Below are 23,236 nucleotides of genomic sequence, written 5' to 3'. Positions count from 1 at the left end.
ATACTACAATATCAACACATACATTTTTATTATCAAAATGTCATTTTTTTGAGGTTAGATATTTATTTAGTAGGTTATGGAAGGGAAGGGGAAAGGGAGAGTGAAGGGGGACAAGGAGAGAGAGGCTGAGAAAGAGAGAGAGAATGAGTAGAAGTTATCTCTTCAGAAGAAAGATGAAAAGGGCATCAAAATGTCAATTTTGTTTTATTGGTTTAAGAAGAAATGTTGTCACTGGAGCACCGGACTGAGCTCCCAAGGTCCCATTGAGGAGCAGAAGGAGGGAGAACATGAGCAAGGAAGACCACAAGGGGTCCACCCACCCACTGAGACAGTGGGGCTGATCTATTGGGAGCTCACCAAGGCCAGCTGGACTGTGACTGAAAAAGCATGGGATAAAACCTGACTCTCTGAACATGGCGGACAATGAGAGCTGACGAGACACCAAGGACAATGGCACTGGGTTTTGATCCTACTTCATGTTCTGGCTTTGTGGGAGCCTAGCCGGTTTGGATGTTCACCTTCCTAGACCTGGATGGAGGGGGGAGGACCTTGGACTTTCCACAGGGCAGGCAACCCTGACTGCTCTTGGGACTGGAGAGGGAGGAGAAGAGGAGTGGGGGGAGGGGGAGAGGGGCGGGAGGAGGGGGAGGGAAATGGGAGGCGGGGAGGAGGCGGAAGATTTTTTTTCAAAAAAAAAAAGAAGAAATGTTGTAACTATATTACAACATCAAAAATAAAAGTGAACTATTAAATATTTAAAGAAATGAAAAATGAATAAAAAGGAAAATATCACAAATGTGCAGATTAAATTAATATAAGACATGTCATGAAGCAGTTTTTTAAAGAAATTAGCAAGCTATTCTAAACTTCTTGAGGAAGTAAAAGGAACCTGGGGTAGTGCAAAAAAAATCTAGAAAAAGAACAAGATTACTGGGTCTGAAAAAGCATGGGATAAAACCGGACTCGCTGAACATAGCGGACAATGAGGACTGCTGAGAAGTCAAGAACAATGGCAATGGGTTTTTGATCCTACTGCACGTACTGGCTTTGTGGGAGCCTAGGCAGTTTGGATGCTCACCTTACTAGACCTGGATGGAGGTGGGTGGTCCTTGGACTTCCCACAGGGCAGGGAACCCTGATTGCTCTTAGGGCTGATGAGGGAGGGGGACTTGATTGGGGGAGGGGGAGGGAAATGGGAGGCGGTGGCGGGAAGGAGGCAGAAATCTTTCATAAATAAATAAATTAAAAAAAAACAATGTCCTCAGGGCTGGCTTTCAAACCTCATATAAAAACTACATTTGGCAATGCTGTGTAAATTTTTAATTGTTGAAATGAAGAATACTCATGTAAGATGAAATATCAAGATAGTTTTGATTTATATTTCCCTGATAATGAAGGACATTGAACATTTTTTTGTGTTTCTTAGCTATTTGTGTTTTGAGAATTCTCTGTTTAGTTCTGTTCCCCATTTTTAACTGGTTTACTTGTTTTCCTGGTATCCAGCTTCTTTTTGTTATCTTTATTTTATTTGTCTTCTATTAGATGTATAATTGGTTAAGATCTTTCACCATTTTGCATCCTGCCACTTTACCTGAATGATGCTGTCCTTTGTCATAGAGAAAGATTTTCAGTTTTTTTTTTCATCTTACACCAGTATTCTGGCCAAGTTCATTAGAAAAAATGATAGCCCACGCTAGCAAGGATCTAGCTACATCACTCTTGGTGTACATTCAGTGGATTCTACATCATACTACAGATAAACTTGTTCTTCTATGTTCATTGCTGCTCTGTTCTTAATAGCTAGAAATTAGAAAGAGATTAGATGACCATTAATGGATAAATGGATAATGAAAATGTGATACCTTTATACAACAGAATATCATTCAGCTGTTAAAAATACCAGAAATCATGACATTCAGAGGTACATGGATGGAGCTAGAAAAAAAAATCATCCTGATGAGTAATTTCTGATTAAATAAATAAATGAAAATGAAACAAAGCAAAACATAAAAAAAGAAATGAAGAATACTCACTCTGATTAGAATCACCTGATACCCTGCAGTAAAAGTTGAAGTAAATTAGATGGTTATGATAAAAACTTATTATGACTATAAATATTTTCTTTTAGATTTTAAAATAATAAATATTGTTATCTTGTTGAAGACAACTCAGGAAATACGTTTTTGAACTCAATGCTACAAGGCAATTGTTCCTTTTTTTATATTATTGAAAAGTTATGTGTAGATCAAAACAAACTGAATTTGGTTCAAACTCCAGTGTTAGACTCAGGCATGTGTGTCAAGCAGAGTGAAAGGGACAGAGTTCCACAGCAGAGGATGGCATGGGATGTGCTGTCAGGGAGGACCTTTCCAAACACCGAAAGGAGTAGAAACCAAAAAGAACGGAGGGAGAGGTTCTCTAGAGAGGAAAAGCAAATCCACACACCGCGAGGATTCTAAGGCTCTAGTGGGAGCTGCCAGCCAATGTTTGGTTTAATGTGAGACCCACATGAGACTCTGCCCTCAACTTCCTGGATGGTCAGGGACTGGAGATTGTCTCGTCCAGAGTGGAGGGTGGAGGTGGGGAGAATCAGTGAAATGATTCCTAACGATACTCTGCTATACTAGTAGACTGTATCATTTGAGAAGATTCCACCTGGATGCAGAGTTCCAGTCAGACATTATCCAGAGAGAGTTCCATCATAAGAGCTGGGGAGACAGCAGGAGGGGATGGAGGACACCGGGAGAATACAACCCATGGAACCAACTAAGCAAAGCTCATAAAGGTCTCATGAAATCTACAAACACCGGGCCTGCATAGGTTTGTGGCAGGTTTACATCATGTTTAGCTTGGTGTTTATGTGGGATTCCTAACAGCGGTGTATCTGTGACTCTTTTGCCCATTTTTGAGACTCTTGTCCTCCTATTGGGTTGCCTTGTCCTGCTTCCCTATGAGGGTTTTATTTTTGCCTTGTCTTGTTGTATCTTTTTTTGTCTTGTTTAGCTGTTATTTCTCAGAGGCCTGCTCCTTTCTGAAGAGTAAAAGGAAAGGGAGAGGGGAAGTGTAGGGGAAGACTAGGAGTGGAGGGAAGGGAAACTGTGGTTGGGATGTGTTATATGAGAGAAGAATCTGTTTTCAATAAAAAATAAACAGGCAATTAAGGAGTCTCTTTTGATCTTATGCACTTATTCTAATTTGTAACCTATTATCATAAGGGATATTATGTTTGCATTATTCTAAATAAAAATATATATTGAAAATAATAAAAAATAAAAATAAATTTATTGACATAATAAAAAGTTATAACTTTATTACCAAAATAAAAACAACCAAATTTGTCTTTAGAAATATTTGTTTAAAAATCAAGCCTCAGGTGATGCTGCCACACTGCTTCATAGGTTTCTGCTACTGTTCACTTTTATACGTGGAGAGCACGAACCCATTTAGCAGAGAACATAGATTCTCATTCATTCATTGACTTGAATTTGACATGAATGGTGTGTGTGTGTGTGTGTGTGTGTTGGTAGGTGTTCAGGGGCCATTTGTACTAAATGTTGAGCTTTCCCTTCCTCTGTTTCCTAAGGAATTTCAGAGCAGGGGTAGGGAGTGGGGGAGGGCGTTCCTTGCTCCTGTTTGGTTTGTTGTTTGTTTTCCTAACCCTGGAAAGTATCGGCATTCCCAAGAGCCCAACTGCAACTCCACTGCCCAGAGCTTGGTCCTTATCTGTCAGGGTCCTAAGGAGTCTTATCTAGAAGCAATGGGGCTTTTCATGCGTTGGATACCTTTGAGAGGGTTTAAAAAAGCATAAACCACAATAGGCCCGGTCTGCCCCGGTTTCCAGGAGGTCCCACTGTGTGCTCATTGCAGGGGGTCATACCTGAGAGAGTGTTACCTCCTGATACCTGCTGGGTATCAACAGTAGACAAATAGAGAAGACCATTTGGTAAAAATACCGTGCCTCCACGTGATATTATTACTTTTAGTCATTATTATAAAGTCAGACCAGACACCAGCAGCTTTCACCCGTGAGGACCTGCTTAGGTCTCCTCCCTAAGCACTGCCCTGCTGGTCTAAGCGACTGCCTGATGGCGGTCACACTGTGACGTCTGTCCTCCTCGAGGACCAGAAAGAATAGATTCAGGACTTTATTGAACAGTATGCACAATTTCCTACTTGTCTGCTACTGGATATTTTTTGATATACGTCTATGTGCCAGGGGTAATCTGGTCTGAGACACACTTTTCACCATAATTCTGTAGTGTGACTTCAGGAGAGCAGCCGTAGCTTTCTTTCGTAATCACAAAGAACAAGACTGGCATTGCTTACTCAACCCATTTTATTTGTCATTCAAGAAAACTGGGTGCTCAATGAAAACTGGCGTCCATGTTTTCTTGCTTGTTTCTGTAACGTCAGTGTGATGTTAATTTACATGCATTTTTAAAACAATAAAATTTACAAAATCTTTAAACACTTAGATGTACAGATAGTCTACTCTAACATGCACAAATCAATTAATTAAGAAGTGACTATATCATTCGTCAAAAACAAGCTAACTTTGTTAATTGTTGTAGTTTTGGAGGAAAGGACAATTAGGTGATTAACAATGGAAATAAACCAAAGATCCAAAAATCTTTTTGTTGGACAAAAACAAGAGATACTTAAACTTAAAGTAACTTAAAGCAATTAAAACCAAAGCATTGAAAAATGCTTCACGATATCAAAACCAAGCTTTGACATGTGTCTGATTCCTTTTATTTCGGAGATCTTTGTAGGAAATTGTTTATTTGGTTTAGTAGGTGAGCTGGGTTACAGCAATGTAGAGGAACACTAGGTGGCGCTAGAGGACTGTATTAATTGACCACAATTAGCGCCCTTTACAAATCACCTCACTGTCAGAATCAGGAAGACTATGAAATTTTACATTAAACATGACGCATATGATCAGGTTTTATTTTCTTCTCACTATAGCTTTGCTCACTAGAAATCCATGCACAGTTTTTCCACAGAGTTTATGCAGTGCTCACTGGGCAGTAACTTTTCGAAACAAACGCTGGCTGAGCAATGTCCCTTTGTTTGCGTGCCCTCATTTTCAGTTTCTCTTAATCGTTCAGGTCATGGTCCTAGTGCAGCTAAACAGTGATCAGTGTTCTCTAAACCTTTCTGCGGAATGTGTGCTCGCTAGTCACCTTTCCAGCAAGTAGTTCTCATTTTAAAGTTTTTTTCTTCCTTCCCTTTTGGACGACTGTAAATCTTGAAGCAGAGCTCATGATGAAAGGAGAAACCTGTGCCTTCATCCTCCATTTGCTCACGTTGTCAAAGAGGATGAAAAACACCTTCTGCATGGGCCAGTCTTTTTCATGTCTCCTGCTTGCTCTGTAGCGTGAAAATTCATTTCATAATCATTTCATTGAAGCTATTTTTGTCCATTTTCACCCACCTCCTGGAATCTAATTAATGTTTGGCCAGAGAGATGGTAGTGAGCAGGGTTAATTGTCATTGCATTTCTATAGCTAAAAAAAAAAAAGACTTTAAAAGCTTAGCCTTAGTTTTTCAGCCAGCCTTATTTGTTAACCTCTTCTGTAATATCTGAAAGTTTCAGTCACATCGTTTTAATTTTGAACCTCAAATATGAGGTAGACATAGTAAATCTGAGATCTGAAATACATACTCTAAAGAGACAATGGTGCCTTGGTCATAAATAGCAAGATCATATATCTTCTCAAATTAAACTCAGTCTCATCCAATTCATTTTCTTTGAAATGGTGGAGAATCCAAAATCCAAACCACTCACATTGCAGGCTCGTCCTTCACTCTGACAATAGCTACAAAATATTTAATGCTGAATAAAATGAGAAGGGTAGTTATTAGTGTATAATTATCTCTAAATTAGATCACCTCACCTTGATATTTCTTTGCCAGAGATGGTTTGAAAGTGGTGCTTCACTTTAATGTGCATTTTCTCTGAAGATTTCATACAGCTTTAAGCTTCTGTACAGGTTATTTTAGGGCAGACGATAAGATGATGGCCTTGTTCGGGCACTTGGGATGGAGAATGGAACCTTTATTGGTTGGGGCCTTTTAGTAGATTATGTATTTCCTTTATAACACCAGACGTTTTTATGGTGTCTCTGCCTTCTCTCCTTTCTGCCTCCTCCTCCTCCCTTCCTTTTTTAGAGTTCATGGTTAACAATAAAGGAAAAACACTTGTGCTAAGGGTCATGGCATCTACCTTTAAACTAGGGAAGCAGAGGCAGGAAGATCTCTGGGAATTTGAGGCCAGCAGTGCTCACATATCAAGTTCCAGACCAGCCAAGGATACACAGTTAAACTTTGTCTCAAACAAAGAAATAAAAATCCAAATTGAAACAACAGCAACAAAATACTTATTAACATTGAGGAACTCAATCATCAGGTACGTGTGAGTGAATAACTCAGTTTGATTGCTATTTCTTCTAAAACTGGAAATTAAATAAATTCTTTAAAAAATATATCAGAGACAGATCTTCAATAGTCTCGAGAGAAGTACTTTTTGGATAAATTAGTCTTGATTCTGTGTTCTTGAGATTGGAAATCTCTAATTAGGATCATGTGATATGCGCCAGAAGGAAACATTCCCCAGAGAACATCTCTAGCCAGCAGGCAGTGGTCACCCGGGTAAGCTCTCTAGATTTAAGGAAACCCTGACCGCCAAGAAAGTTCTTAAAAACTGAGGCAAACTCCATTGTTCTTATGTCTTATAAAAGACAAAAGTAGACTAATCAAACCAATTGCGAGACTAGAAGTCCCTTTGTTACTGAAGAGAAAGAGGAATGAAGCTGCAGAACTACAATTTCATCTGACAAACAACAAACACAATATTCAGTACTAAGTGAAAAGGCTGGGGGAAATTTAATCAGTAGTGTTACATTTTTAGACAGGAAGCGACCATGGTAGAAGGAGAAAAGAGCGGATTATAGAACCAGAAGCTAGGGTTTCATTGCCCCAGAACGACTGTGGGATTTTTACGTGCCTTAAGAACATTTTGTCACCTGTAAAATTTGTGCTACCCTCATGTCTTTTTAGTGGATAACAATGGTTAATGTGTGAGATGTGGGAAACCCTTCCCTCCGTTCATCTCTCTCTTCATTTATGTCATGTATTATCACATCATTAAACATGGTGCTACTTTGTTTCTTGATGTGGGATTCCCCTCTATATGCTGTGATTACCATTGATGAACAAAGGAACTGCTTTGGCTCTATGGCAGTTCTATAGGGGACCAGAGGTAGGTGGGGAAAACTAAACAGAATGCTGGGAGAAAAAGAAAGTGGAGTCATAAAGAAGCCATGTAGCCCTACCGGAGCCAGATGGAACATTAGTCAGTAAGCCACAGTCACTTGGCGATACACAGATTAATAGAAATGGGTTAAATTACTATGTAAGAGTCATCCAATAAGAAGCTAGAGCTAATGGGCCAAGCAGTGATTTAGTTAATATGGTTTCTGTGTGATTATTTCAGTTCTGGGCAGCCAGGACAAACAAGGGCCCTCCTTACTACAGTTTCTCAACTTACTTCCAATTGATTCTGAAATCTCTAGGTAACAGGCATGCAAATGATAAGACATAAAATCTGAATGATTTTTTTAAAACGCAAATGGCATAAAAATAAAATTTAAGTTCTTTATTATTTACTTCCTAAAAGGAAAATGGTTCTTGAGTTGAAGAAGGCTTTTCAGAAAGAGGTAATATTATAAATTAAATGACAGGAAATGACTGATAAATTATCAGAAACACTAAAAGACTAAGTTTCAATAAGCCAGCTTGTGGACATCTTTACAGGCCTAATGGAAGGACATAAACCTAACTGAAGTTGTTTAAGATCTAGAAAGGAGAACTGAGGAAAGGCGCTCAGAGAGACAGCAGAGAAATATTTAGTTTACTGTATATTTTGCATGCTCACTGTGGGTGTGAACTTACCCAGCATCCTAAGGGGGTTGCTGCATCTGCAAAAGAAGGTGCTGATTTGCTCACTTTTTTAGTTGGAAAGAAGATATGACCAGAAGGAAGTGTTCAGCATCACGGATGGGAAGCAAGTGCAGTGAGCGAATGAGCAGGTTCTATGTAGGTAGCTCAGAGCCTTGGGGAGATGAGACCATGGGGAAAGTCCTGAGAGGAGGACTTTAATAAAGCTGCTGTTATCGAGGTTGCTGCGGACTTCCGTCTCTCACTGGTCATTCTCACCAACGCCTTTGATTCAGCCACTTCTTTCTGCCTAGAGCACTGAGTGTATATTCTCCTTCTGCTTGATCCCACCCACTGCCCACTCTTTCTTTCTTTCTTTTTTTTTTTTTTTTTTTGGTTTTTCGAGACAGGGTTTCTCTGTAGCTTTGGTGCCTGTCCTGGAATTAGCTCTTGTAGACCAGGCTGGCCTCGAACTCACAGAGATCCGCCTGCCTCTGCCTCCCGAGTGCTAGGATTAAAGGCGTGCGCCACCACCGCCCGGCTGCCCACTCTTTCTTACACTGAAAAGCTTTCTTCCTTATTTACACCTATTTAACAGTTTCATTTTCAAAAGCGCCATGAATATGCTGACAATAGCCAAATTCATATCTTTAAGTTAAAGCATTCCTCTGAATTCTTAGCTCTTTGTTCACCTCTGTGTAAATATGTTATATGCATCTCAAACGTAACAGGATCTACGCTGAGCTGGTGGCTGCCCGGTTTTCTTTGCACACCTTCCTCTTTCAGTCTTTTCCATCTCAAAGAAGGGTCCTTCCTTTTAGGCACCCAGAGCTAAAACCTTGTAGTAAACAGTGTCTCTGCCATTCCATCTTCAATCCTTCTGCAAATGATGTCACAGCCCTCTTTTTAACATAACCCAGAATCAGTTGCATCTCCCACGCCACCAACTCACTTCGGCCTAGTGTTTGGATTGTTTCAGGAACCTCCTGATTCTCCTGGAGCTGTGCTCTTGTCCTTCATGTTTTTTTTTTTTTTTTTTTTTTTTTCCTTTTGGGACAGCCTTGTTATGTTGTCAGGCTAACCTTGGATTTGAGATCCTTTTGCTTTGCCCCCAGCTGCCAGAATCACCTTTCCCAGCCCAGCAGGTTCTTCTTGAGAAAGTATCTGCAATAGTTATGTTAAAGTGTGAGTTTGAGCCTGTCACTTCCCTGCCCGGCTTAACGCACACTGTGACATCTTATCAAGACAAATTGTTTCAGTACCCCCAGTTGCTACTCAGTCTGTCACTTCTGTTTTCTTCTTTGTCACCTCTTCCTGACTTCCTCTTCCCTGGATAAAATGCCACTCTCCCTGTCTCTCCAGTCCACAAGTAGATCACTGCTTAAACTTCCCTTGCTTGCTTCTACTTGAAAAGTTTACTCACGACTTCTAGATGGTACCCTACTTCATCTCCGTCCATCTGCACTCAGATTTTAGCTTCACAAGAAGACCATCATCAACCACTGCACCTAAAACTCCTTCTGTGTTTGCTGCTATGACTGTCTCCTGTACCTTCTTCGTTTTTTCTGCAGGACTTCTCCCCATCCAACTTGCTGTATATTCTAACTAAAGTCATATTTGTTGTCAGTCTGTTGGAATGTTAGCTCCCTGACAAGGATTTATGCTTGCTTCTCTGCAGCTGCATCTACAGTACCAAGAACCATGGCTTATTTGGTAAACTGGCATTAGCTTCCAATCAAGGAGCAGAACGTAAGAGAGGATTTAAAGTTGGAGTCAAGTCAAAATGGTTGGAGGAGTCACAGTGCAATAGGCTGAAGCAAGTGTTCTTGAGAGTGCTATGTTTCTACATCTTTTAAAAACATTTTATTTTCGATTACAAAATCATTATTTTATTAAATACATGTGATGTTACATGTATTCAGTGTACAGTAATTAAACCAAGTTAATATTCTATTAGTCTCTTTTTTATTGAGTAACTTATATATAGTTAAAATTTGTTTGAATCAATATATGTAGTCATGATATTTTGTAGGTTTATTTATTTATTATATATACAGTGTTCTGCCTGCATGTATGCCTACAGGCCAGAAGAAGTCATCGGATCTCATTACAGATGGTTGTGAGCCACCATGTGGTTGCTGGGAATTGAACTCGGGACCTCTGAAAAGCAGCCAGTGCTCTTAAACTCTAAGCCTTCTGTCCAGCTCCAGTCTTGATGTTTTGGGTAAACACCACTCTGACTAATAATTTCTACATTAAGAAGCTCAATTGTTTTTTAAATTTGAATCTACCATATTTGAAGACAAACTTTCTCCAAGTTTATTTGGACAATCTTCCTCTGGATCACCTAGACACTTATTAAAATATATCCCTTTAAAGGCAAATGAGAGGCAAACATGAACTGACACGAGCCCTCATACTAAGACAGAGTAAAGACGAGACAGTCCCTTCCATTGAAGGGCTCAGAACAGCATGATGGGAATTGTGACATGGGTTATAAAAAACATAGCTTCCTAGATACTAAGTGATGAGGATCTCACTTCTAGTCATGAGATAAGAGTGGGTGGATACCCAGAAAGAAGCCTGGATCTGACAAGTGCCATACTGGTCTATGAGATGTACACCAAAAGGCTATCTATGTGCATGAACACTGCAGATGTCACTGGTGAGTAGGTGGGTGTGTAGGTAGGGAGTGTGGTATCAGTGATATTGGTGAGTTCTTCTTGAACACTGTGTATCAGAGCAACAGGGAACTGAGGATGTCCTCTGTGATGGAGGTCTCTAACTCTTTATATCAAAGACAAGCATGGAAAGAAGAATGTGAGTCTGGGTGGTCAGTAGAGAAGTGAACACAAGTGATGATGTGGGAGTGATTTCTTTCTAATCTGTTGTTTTCATTGATTAATTAATAAAGAAACTGCCTTGGCCCATTTGATAGACCAACCCTTAGGTGGGCGGAGTAGACAGAATAGAATGTTGGGAGAAAGAAGCCGATTCAGGTAGTTGCCATGATTCTCTCACTCTAGACAGACGCAGGTTAAGATCTTTCCCGGTAAGCCAGCTCGTGGTGCTACACAGAATATTAGAAATGGGTTAGATCAATATGTAAGAGCTAGCCAATAAAAGGCTGGAACTAATGGGCCAAGCAGTATTCAAAAGAATACAGTTGATGTGGTGTAATTATTTCGGGGCATAAGCTAGCCATGTGGGGCGGTGGGGTGCCGGGGACACAGCCCCAGGCGCTCACATCAAAACAAAGTGACAAATGAGAACTGTTTAAAGAGGTAGGGAAGGAGATTTTGATGGCGTTAGTTACTGACGGCATGTAGAAGAAAGGGTACAGGATTCAGGAAGCTGTATATTTTACATTAGATTCTGTCAGTGAGATAATGGAAGTATAATCCAAGGTAAGGCTGAAGGGAGAACAGAAATGAGAGATTAACATCCCTTGGTGCCTACTGTATCAAGGTAGGGATGAAGGGAGAGCAGAGAAGAGAGTGTAGCATCCCCCGGTGCCTATTGTATCGAGCATTTAGCCTAGGGCTAAAAATCCTAGTACCAAGTTTTTTCATCGGTATTGTTAATTAGGTCCAGAGTTAGGGTTGGGTGTACCAAGAACAGGGGTTCTCTAGTTTTCTTCCCTCGTTTCCCCTTCACCCGGTTTCATGGCAGAGGACGAGGTGGGGACTGGTGTAATAAAGTGTTCATGTAACACTAATGTCTACAGTGTCTGAAACATTGAGAGCCTATCTGGGATACTCCTGGGAAGAGTGAAGCTAAGGTTTAAGGACATTGGGTACTTTTCAATGCCGTGTTTACTTGGCCCTGGGCAGGAGAAGTAATTGGTTGAGCCATTGAACAGCATATCCAGCCAAATACCCACCCGGCCATTGATTCCGAGAAGAATTTCTGAGGATTTGGGGCTAGGGGGTGTCTTAGGACTGAGACCCAGTCCTCCCAATCTTGAAACTGCCTCTATTCATTTCACTGATTTAAGGTTACCTGACTTGCTCTACTCAAAATCTCTGATCAGCTCACGTTTCTGTATCTGTCTCTCTCTTGCTATATAGTTCAAGCTTCAAAATGGCCTTAAACTCATTATCCTTCTGCCTCAGCTTCTGAGTGCTGAGATAAGACCTGCTCTTTTCCATGAAATGGACAAGACGGTTTTCTGCACACTGAGCTGAGTGTGTCTGACTGTCTAGTCAAGAAAGAAACAATGGTATAGACAATATGGTGCACATGAATTGATAAGATGCTTAATGTACAAATCCTTGAAGAAAGTAGAGCAGATTGGAGGTGACTTTTGAGCAAAAGTTTGCAAGTTCTCCTTGGAACAGTGGTTCTCAACCTTCCTAATGCTGTGACATTATAACACCGTTCTTCATGTTGTAGAGACCCCAAACCACAAAACTATTTTGTTGAGACTTCATCACTGTAATTTTTTATTTTTATAAGTCATAATGTAAATATTTGTTATGGAGGATATCTGATATGTGACTCCTGATGGGGTTGCCTCTCACAGGTTGAGAACTGCTGACCTAGAGGTTAGTTGAGAGGAATCTAAGCAAAGGAAAGAACGTGCCAAGCTTAGACACAAGTTTGTGCTAAAAATTCTAAGGATTTTGTGGCTAGGGAAAATAAGGTATGTAGGTAAGGAGAAGCTGGGTTTGACAGGAGATGAAAGAGAAGATATGGATAGAGGTTGGGAGTAGTCTTCTGGTCCCTAGGAAGTTTGACATGATTCTGTAAGCAATGGGGAGGTTTAGAAAGAAGTTTAAATACATACATGTTACGAGTACATCCTTGGTCTTATCATATGGTAGTGAAGACAGTATATGTATGAAGGCAGGAGATGAAAATGGGCTAGACCTGTTAGTAGGATACTGCCAACTCAGTTGATGCAGGGTACCAACCTAAGTCAGAAGCAATATCAGGAATAGAGAAGAGAAAAGATAGCATGAGACTTAATTAGGTCTAAGTTTGAGAAGTGTTGGTAACTTAGTGACTTATGTAGAGAACAGAAAGAGTAGAAAATGACCAGAGCAATCTGACATTCGAGATTTCGAGGGTAGTGCCGCTTTATTCTTAACCAACCAGCTTTGCCTGTGATGGTGCTGAAAACAACATCAAAATCTGGACAGTTATCAAGTAAGTAAAGATTTTTATTTTTAAGTCTACATGATGGCAGATCAGCTTGGTAGATCTGCCCCAGATAATGTGCCACTTCTAGCCTGTTAAATGTGTTATTGTGTTTCAGGTCCCATGTTGAAGGCTACGACTCTGTCTGCTGGTCTCCTGCTGGCTAGAAGAGGAAGTGGAAACACATTCTTCTTCTTCTTCTTCTTCTTCTTCTTCTTCTTCTTCTTCTTCTTCTTCTTCTTCTTCTTCTTCTTCTTCTTCTTCTTCTTCTTCTTCTTCTTCTTCCTCCTCCTCCTCCTCCTCTTCCTCTTCTTCTTCTTCTTCTTCTTCTTCTTCCTCTTCCTCCTCCTCCTCCTCCTCCTGTTCCTGTTCCTCTTCCTCTTCCTCTTCTTCTTCTTCTTCTTCTTCTAGACAGAGAGAGAGAGGGAGAGAGAGAGATATTAATTTGTTTTATATAGAAGGCCTACTTCTCATTTCACAAGAGGCCTCTTGGCTAAGTCTCTTAGTGTTAACAATGAAAATTATGCGAATAAATAGAATTATGTTGTTAATGTAGCAAAATAAAGTTGTGTTTTAGTCACATTAATTTTAGTACCTCAAGGTCATCTGGGTGAGTATGTAGACTATTGAAATTTTGGTTGAAGGAAAACATCAGAACAGGAATTAGGAGCTTGGTTGTAACTGGATATTAGCAGTCATATAACTGTGAAGCTGTTAAAAGACCGACTTGTCTTCTCAGGGCAGAAGTAGAAACAGAATTACTAACGGAGTCCTGGAGAGGACAAGTGTCTCATTGAAGATCAGTGAATGGACAGCATGAGAAGGAATGGCTGGGGCCTTATTGAAAAACACGCACAAGAGTGGCACTGAAATCAAACAGGTAGGGCAGTTACGAGACACAGGTGTGTGTGGGAAAACAGGTAGGGCAGTTACGAGACACAGGCGTGTGTGGGAAAACAGGTAGGGCAGTTACGAGACACAGGCGTGTGTGGGAAAACAGGTAGGGCAGTTACAAAACACGGCGTGTATGGGAAAGGTCCAGGCACCCCAGGTTTGCTCTGAGTCGACCTCATGGGGGAAAAATAGAATGAGGAAGATACGTTTGTCTAATCTTAAAGGTTTGCCTTCAATACTAAATTCTGGATTCAAATTCAAGGGCTCACTGGGCATATTGTGTGGCAAAAGAAACAACGGTGAGGCATATATGTGTATTGTTCCATGGCAGTCATTGTCGTTCCGAGAAATGCAGTTTTGGAGGCATTATGTCACCCATTTAACACAGAATTTGATGTGACACCATTTTACTTTAAACTTTAACAAAAATGCATTATTATTAAAATTGAAAGCAGAAAGACATATAATTTTTATGACATGGTCCCTAATGTTAATCAGAGTGAAATTCTAGTATAGCTGTTTTCATTTATTTGATGTTCAAATGGGAAATTAAGAGGCTTGTTGCTTCTTTATGAAATTTCTATTTAAACAAAATAATACAGAAACAGTCTTATCTCTATATTTTAGTTGAAGTAGCTTTTGCTGCCTGCCTATATCATTTTGCTTAAGACTTTGGTTTCATATTGTCTAATCAGGACAAAAACTTGAACAACAATTGCATTTCAAGAATGTTAGATGATGAAGATAAAATATAGATGCATTTTCAGACTCACTTATGGCTTCTGGTTGCCCCAAGACTGCATCCATTGTCCTCACAGTTTATACCATCTTCACATGGTTGGGAGTTCCAGTGTTCTTTCTAGCTGAAAGCAAATACTGTACTTTGCTTTGTTCACAGAACATTGGCTGTCAAGTTCTTTGTCTTAATGATTCAGCTTTAGGGAACTGTCAGTTAATCTCTGGGGGGGACTATTATGACAAATTTCTGTAATTAGATTATAATACTTGTTTAGCTCCAATATTTAAAATATATTTATGATTTTGGGGTGTATGACCTCAATCTTTCCATCCTGTCTATTCAACTTTCCTTTCAGTGCTGGCTGTCTTTATTTCTCTTATTGTATTCATGCTCTTTTTAACCTTGTGAGCATAATTAAAGCCAACCTACCTTTCAGAGCCCACAGTCCTTGCCTAGCAGAAAAAATATGGACACAAAGACTGAGCATATACATTGCTTCTAAAATGAAAAATGCCTTTTACATCAAGCTTTGGATTTTCTTTCTTAAACTTGATGGCTATTTTTTTCTCTCTAGTCCAGTGATATGGTTACTAAAGCATTCTTGTAATGGTAATACAGCATATCTCACAGTTATTAGCTAAATTAAACTACATTGAAATGCCAAATACTTTAGGCTGGCATTAAAACAACAACAACAACAACAAAAAATAAAGACACTTCAACTGATCATTCTTTATACTAGCAAAACACCTTGAGGGTGTGGAGGGGCCAGAGAGTTTCTTAATTGTCTTGGGTGACATTTAGGAATTGTGAAGAAGGGATGGAAATAGCTTTGCCTCTTTTGTAACAAATATTCATAAATATAATAAGGATGCCACTCTGAGTGCAGATTCTCATAAATCAATGACATTAAAAACATGTGCAGAACAATTTATATGAGAAAGTGGTATGATTAATACAATAGAGTCAACCCTTGACCTAGAGAAAAGGTTACAAGAATGAGGCAGGAAAGAATGCACAGAAACTGATTTAAACCCACAAACATCTTGAGAATCATTGGAGTGTGTTGAACAAAATAATGTTCTTTTAAATTGCCAACATCTTTTTTTAGCATACACTTTGTGACATAGTTAAGTTTTTCAAAAACATTTGTGACTTCCTGTCTAATTACATGAAATAGAATAAAGGCATTTAATCTATTATCTAACCTTACTTCCTCATTAGATAGAGATGGGTACTGAGACCAGGGGCCTCTTTGGGCACTTGCTCAGGGCTGTATAACATGAAAACATCAGCTTATACTGAATTCAGGATGGAAAAATGATACAGCTATACATTTTTTGGTGTTATTAAGAAAAAGTAGGCATAACTCTATTTGTTATTTACATATATATATATATATATATATATATATATATGCCTGAAGCTTAAGCAAAATCACAACTGGGCACTTCATAACTACATTTTTCTGTCTACTTGGGTTTTGGGTAAAATATGATATCAATATGTTTTAAGATAAGTTCAGCTTAGGGCTTATTTTTGTCAAACTTGAAATTAATTTGTACTTCTCTCTTCTCTCTAGTCCCAAAATATATCAAAGCTTCAACTGATTTACTTCCCCCCATGCCAATAAAAAGGTAATTGAGACTAACAGTGTACTTCAGATAAATTATAAACTTAATCTTTTTGTTTTAATTGTCAGAAATCATTTACAATCTTAATTTCTTGGGGAAGAACAGCTCTTTGAGATCTTTCGAGACATTTTTTTTTTTTTTTAAGTAGAAGTAAGTTTTACACCAGACTTTATACTTTGACCAAGTAGACTGGGGAGGTAAAACGTGAATGTTATGGTTTGAAGTGGTTGTAACATGCAGAGGGAAAGGGAGATTTTTCAAAGGACTCTCAGCATAAATAAAATCTGGAGGAACTAGTACCTTTGTTCTTTTTCTGGGAAGATCATTGCCATTTTTCACTGCAGCATACTGTAGGAGTTGAAGCAGAAGAATGTGTAAGAATCATGTTCTTCCTTTTGTTTTTAAAGCAAGTAACAGGAGGCAGGTGAAGACGCCATCTTTGTGCCCCTCCCCACTAATATTATGTCATCAAAATTGAAGAAATCTCACAGAAATGGTTATGGACTCTTTTGTGTTGCTCAGGGGCTCCAGATAGTTTTCTAATTAAGGAAATTACTTCTACAATGACATAAAAAGTGATACACTCTTGTTTTATATCCCAGGCCAAAGAGCTTGTAGGATTGTTCAAGAATATACACGTGGATAAAAATTCTCAGGTGTTAGCATAAAAAGGCTCTTTGGCACCCCACCTGTCATAGAACAAAGTGTCTGACCATTTCTCCTGGCTGGGTTCCTGTGGTGCTTTTTAAAAAATAATCAGCCCCATTCAGGCAGAGATTTTAAGGTCCCTGATCTATTTCACAAGCAATGTATTTTTTTTTTTTAAACAGCTGAATGGCACTGTAAGAAGGAATGTTTCTGAAGAAAGTTTAGGAAAGGGCCTGGTACATTCCAAAGCTGCCTTTTTTCATTCGTGTGTCTCAAAAGGCCAGAGAAAAGCCCACCTATGACAGCAATGTGCTTGAGTACCCAGGTGAACATATAATAATTTTATAATACTATAGCCTGGGAGGACCTGGGAGCTTGTGTACAGTGACCATTGTATTTAGAACAGTCTTATGGCTCTTGTCCTCATTTTTACCCTTCATCACCAGATATAGATGTTTTCATACTTAATTTTTTCTTCTTTAAACTTTATAGAACACAGAAATTCTAGTAAGTGAAAAAGGTTCAAGTCAACTTTGGATCCAGACAATGTACCCATGTGTATTATTTTTAAAGAGGATTTTCCAGCGTCGTTATTAGAAAGCATGCTTCACTCTCTCACTCTGCCCCAGTGAATTACAATGATCACAGTGGCAGAGCACAAATTTTGGAATTAGGAGAGAGATTTCTTTAAAGAGCTGTTTCCAGAGGGAAAATATTACAGTCCTCAAAGCACAGGGACCCCTGTCCTGAGATGGGATCTAATTTGTAGCCTTTTGGAAAGATCTGATTCTCAGTGGGCACCTTCTTGCCTCTGCTCACGACGATGGTACTTCTGTTGATTGTCACTGCTATGTTTGGAGGGTAGCCTGTGCTCGCTAGAATTCAGCCCGTGGTTACCATGTCTAAAGGGCACATCGAGCCTGGGTCTCATGGAATGGAACAGAATCCACAGGGCCTGAGTTGTCCAAGAGGTACACTTAGGGGAAAGAAACTCCAAAGCCCATTAAAAACCACGATTCTATTTTGATGCTGTGCACTCAGGCTCCGGAGGTAAATTTTGACCCAGTTCCTGCAGGTTAATAAAAAATATTGTCCTGCAGTGTGTATGTATTACTCAACACCAGGCTCTGTCCAAGGCAGAGAGAAGTAACCTGCAAGAGTGCAGGAGAGAAAGGCCTTTATTATTCTCCCCTGTGGCCTAAATGTGGACACGTAGAAGGAAGACTTGGTCTCAGTCTTCCTGGAGTAGATACCAGGCTTGAGGGACTGAAAGGGTGGAGGCCAACAAGAAAGGAACAGGACTTGAGTGGTGAGGTCCTGGCAAAAGCATGGGGATACAGAGAATGAGTGTGGAAAAATCTGAAACATGAGTAAAAAGATGCCTGGGGGGACAGAGAAGACATAGTGGAGGAAGAGGAGAAATGCGGAGAGGGAGAGAGAAGTGGGGGGGGGGGGAGAGATAGACTATAGAAGATAGTCCCCATTCCTGCTTTGCTCAGCCGGCGCAGGAGAGTCCAGCGAATCCAAGGTCGCACAGTCCTTTCTGCTGCCTCGCTCGCTGAATGGCTGGCGGTCCGCAGCATCCCCGCCTCTGGCCACCGCAGCCACAGGTTTACGGTTCTCGGCAGCAGCGCCCCTCCCGAAGCCAGCTGGGGCTCCCCACACTCTTCTGCATCCACCGCTGTCCTTTGCACCTCCCTGCCTGACTTCACGCCACTCCCCTGGAGGTTGCTCTCCTCCCTATGACCCCCTCCCCCAAGGGGGCGCCTCGGCCACCAGAGACGCAGCAGGAGTCATATCTCCCCAAGGGCCAGGAGGCCCGCAGAGAGCCCGAGAACGGGATCTATTTACATGGGGGTATTAATTAGTCTTTGAGGAACCGTTCACCCACGTGCCAATGTAATTGTTGGTGGCAGGACTGTAGGCACGACCAGCCACCACCGGGAGAGAAAACCCGCTCAGGGCGGCGCGCTGAAACCGCGCTTTTGGAGCGTCCCCCGGTGGCCGGGCAGGACCTGTGAAAGAGCCCAGGACGCCAGTCCCTTGCGGGCTTTGGGAGTTTTCTGGCGTTGCTGGTAATGCTGCAGTTGCTACCAGTGCTAGCAGCTTTCAAATTCTCGCCACCACACCCCTCCTTCTGAAGCTGGGACTCATCGCGCCTGTTGTGTGGCTTTTTTTTTTCTTCCGAAAAGGCTCGCGTCTTATCGCTCAAGTTCAAGTCCGGAGGACTTGCCCAGTCTCCTCCCCTTAAGTCATTCTCCATCCTCTGGCAACCGCTGAAAGCCCGGAGTTCTGGGCTGCTGGTGACAGTGCCAGCACAGGCAGTCCGGGTCGGTCGGGTGCAGCAGCCCGGCGCATTAGTCTCTCTCCCTCCTTTCTTTCTTCCCTTGTCGTCTTCTCTACCTGCCCCTCCTTCTCTTGCCTCTTAAGTTTCCTGTACCGGGAACTCAACTGTGCCAAGCCTAGGTTCCCGCGGACCAATCCAGATCGCGACCCCGGCACTGGGACAACGACTCTGCCAAGGCTGGACAAGGCAACTGTACTCGTCCTCGCCCGAGCATGGAGACGGAGCTCCGGGGAGGGCAGGTCCCGGGCGCTGGAAACGCCAGGCCGTAGTAGCTCCTCCATGGAGCCTGTTCAGAGCGGTCCTTGCTCGCTGCATTTGCCTCCAGTCCAGTGCAGTAAGTACCGGTCGCCTCCACTGTTCCTAGCAGAGACACCTTGGGGCAGGGTGGTGAGCACTAGAAAAGGGTAGCAGTGTGGAACTCTAGTTGGGCATAGAGCACGTCTGATAGGTGACCCTCAGAGTCCCATGCAGGTTTCCACTGTGGAAGTTAGTAACTGACTGTGCCCCTTGGCTCAAAAAGTAGTGCTAGAGATATGATTGTGTGTGCCTATCTCTGTGTTACAAGGGGCTCGACTGGGTAAACTGAGCCCCGCTCTCCTGTATGCAAATTGCATCCCCTTCCCCCACCCCCATTTCACCCGCACCTAATCCGGGTCAGTTCTACCTACCGGTTTCTCTGCCCGTGTCCCCCTCACTCAGTCTCTTGCTCGCTCGCTTTTGCTATCTCTCTCCGCTGCTGTGTACATGTATGCACCCTGCCAGGGCTGGCGAAGAACCAGCCGCCGCCTTTAGTCCCAGCCTCCCGCCTGTCAAACACTAGGGCAGGTCTGGCAGCTAGAGACAGTTGGGTTCCTAACCAGCCTGTGAGCGGTTCTCTGTGTGACTAACCTCCTTCGGCCTCAGCCGTGTTTGGGCACTGGCACCTGAGACGCGTCGGGAGCTGGGAGCCCCCTCAGCCACCGCTCAAGCCCGCCCGCCCGCCCGCGGACCGCACTCGCTTGTTTCTGGAGCAGGATTGACTCGCTTTTCAAATCTTCGTGTCCCCTCCCAGCTTTTTGACTCCATCACTTCACACAAAGACACCCTTTCCCCGTTTGCTCATCAGCCTTGTCCGCGTGGTCATGGGATGTCTAATTTCATTTCTATCTAGGCTGCTGAGAGCGCTCCCTGATCTGTAAAGTGGATGTCAGGTGGATCTATGTTTTTGAAGGAACAAAGACTCAGCCAAGGCACCGCCAAGGAAGTTTGAGAGGAGGGAGGATGCAGGCTGCGTGCTGGTACGTGCTTCTCCTACTGCAGCCCACTGTATACTTGGTAAGTCGTGAGCGGTCCAGCATCTTTGAGATTCCACCCTAACCGAGAGGTCAAGTACCTGGTGGTGGTGATGGGGGGGGGGGGGTGAGAAAGAGGGCGAGGCCACCAGTTCCGTGAGAGCTGTGCTCCCAGAGACAGTGGAAGAACTTTGGGAAGCCGTTCTTTGGATTCCTGCGGGAGTTTTCGGGGTTCTCATCCCCATTTCTTGCTTTATTTTCCCCATCTCGTGGTTTGTAGCAGCGGCGCGCGTACCCTGTTCGGCCAGAAACGAAAGAGGTAGTGGCACAGGACGCCTTGGGAGGAAGAACTAGCGGGGAGGGTGAAAGTCTTGGCAGCAGTTCTTCGCCCACCTAGTGTAAATGAAAGGGGATGCAGGTGGGGTTGAAGATCTGAGCGAGAATCTACCCACCGCCCCCTCCCCAGTTTGAATTTGTGGCACATGAAGAAGTGCAGTTAACTTCTTGAGACTTCCAGACTTGTTGTTGGTGTAAGTTTATCCACCAGACACTGAGTAAACGACCTGAGTTAGGTCAGAGATGCACTTGTAAACGTACGCCCTCCCTCTCCTTCCAAGCTCCAGTTTCCTTCAGATAACTTAACCTCAGTTTTAATGTGTGGGTTCCTTTTAGAAAATAGGTTTGTCATTAGGCCTTGTCACTAGGGAGAGAATCTCACCCACGGCCTCTGTCCAGGTTCCCCCAGAAACAGTTTTCAGAGGTTTGAACTCTTCAGTCTGAGAGGAAGTCGCAGGGCGAATCGCTTTGTGTGATTTGGGAGTTACGGGCATCACAGCGAGCCTAGAAGAGTATGATTTTTCAGGTCTCATCTCTCAGGGGACCAGGGACACTTGCATTCTGCCGGCGAAGTTGAGCCTAGTGCACCGAACCCCACAGTCGATCCCGGGCCGCGGGAGTGCACTGAGAACTCAAGGTGTTCTGTGGAGGGTCGAGGAGCGCAGGCGCTGCAGTAGCAGCAGGAGTTTTCTAACCCTGCTGGAGAAATGGACTAGGTGTGGTGTTAGTATCTTTCATTCCCAAGAGCTTCGGAATCCACAAGCGCGGAAGCAATAGTGTACAGTCCCTGCAAATGGTCGTGTTTTTTTGGCCTTTGCTCTGCCTGCGATGGGCAGGGTTGAGAGTTCTGTGGATCCGGTACATACACGCGCGAGCGCGTGTGTCTCTGAGTAAGTGTATTTACCCGGTTCCGGCTTCCGGCTGCATCTCAAGAACTCTGTGTTGCCAGTCTTTGCACCTTTCTCGCCCGACTGTAGCAGAAGCAGACGCCAGAGGGCGCTGCGTATCAACGTCCTCGCCCACAGGACACCTTGAGGGTAAACAGGTGAAAGCAGGGGCAGCCAATCCAAAAGAACAGCTTTTCTGACTGTCGGGTCCGTCCTTTCCCGGGTATAACGCAGCCCGAATGCAAGAAGTGTCCTTCCTATTGCCCACCTTCCGTCATTATCGCTCTCACCTGTGTTCAGTGAGCCCACTGACATTGAAGACCCGGAGTTGGAGGGCGGAAAGTTCCACCAAAGGACAGACAGCATTTTTTTTACTGGGTGAGGTGGGAAGGAGTGAAAAATGAAAGGCGAAAACCGCAGGGGAGGGATACCACTGATTCTCTTGATCGTCACAAGCGTACCCGTCCTCTCCGCACACCCTTAGAAATGATTCAAACCTCAGGAATGCCCCTATATCCCTGGCCTGTGCTCACACACACAAGGCCAGCGCTCTCGGCTATAGTGCAGTTTATTGCTTGAAGCAAGTATTTCGATAGTCTGGAAAAATAATCTATCAAAAGCAGAAATGAAATCAATACGTTGTGTTAAATTTTAAATGTGTGTGTTGGCAGTTAAACCGTTTTCCACTCATTGTAACAACAGTGCTGGATTTATTCTAATGCGACGCGTTCTCAACAACAAGCGCATTAATTCTCCTTTAATTGTAAACTGGGAGCATTTGAAAACCATTCAGTGTGCAAATTATGCTGATTCAATTACCGTTTAGTTACAGACTTCATTACCTGAATGCCTTTAGGCATTACAGAGAAAGGAGACAATTTTTCCAATTTCACTCAAAACAATACGGAATGTGAACAATAAAACAGGGAAGGCGATTTAGAAGTCCATTCTTTTCTCTCCAATCTGAAGTTGTTTTGTGGGTAGGGGATTAGAAACCACACATACCACAAAAACAAAAGACTGGTGGCCGTGACCCAAGACAGTATTCCAGGGATTGCAATCCCACAGCTATTTGCCAGAAAAATTCCAGGCTGTTTTCCTGGAGGAGGAAACTGATGTTTACCATCAAAATGGGATTCAAAGGGTGAACTGGGCAGTTAATGTTAGGGTGGTTTTAGGTAAATGAAGAAGCAGGGAGTCTTGATTAAAACTTGTAGCAATGAACAGATGAAAACACGATAATGCCTCTTTTCATTAATTAGTTCCATTAAACACCAGCTAGAGCAAGGGAACCACACATCTATTTGTGACTGTACCCCAGAACACTTCAGTTCTTTGCAAAATCCTGCAACAGATGCACACAGGTTATCAGCAGCAGCATCAAGTTAAACTCCAAG

At 42.4% G+C, this 23,236-nt stretch overlaps 1 protein-coding gene across 3 annotated transcripts in view; it reads left to right on the top strand.

Moving 5' to 3' along the window:
- The first annotated feature begins 19,202 nt into the window (after positions 1-19,202).
- Positions 19,203-23,236, top strand: part of Nxph1 (neurexophilin 1) — a 307,183-nt gene continuing 303,149 nt past the window's right edge. Inside the window, exons 1-2 of one of the 3 annotated variants that reach the window (XM_057771967.1) lie at positions 19,203-19,679; positions 20,496-20,659. In XM_057771967.1, the coding sequence (XP_057627950.1) occupies positions 20,606-20,659 (54 nt within the window). In that variant the 5' untranslated portion in view covers positions 19,203-19,679; positions 20,496-20,605. Of the gene's footprint in view, positions 19,680-20,209; positions 20,660-23,236 lie in introns of those variants that run through there. The other 2 variants (XM_057771957.1, XM_057771976.1) reach the window with 2 other exon arrangements.

This window comes from Chionomys nivalis, chromosome 1 (assembly GCF_950005125.1).
Source record: "Chionomys nivalis chromosome 1, mChiNiv1.1, whole genome shotgun sequence".
Classification (NCBI taxonomy): Eukaryota; Metazoa; Chordata; class Mammalia; order Rodentia; family Cricetidae; genus Chionomys; species Chionomys nivalis.
This window is presented reverse-complemented; position numbering and strand designations above follow the sequence as displayed.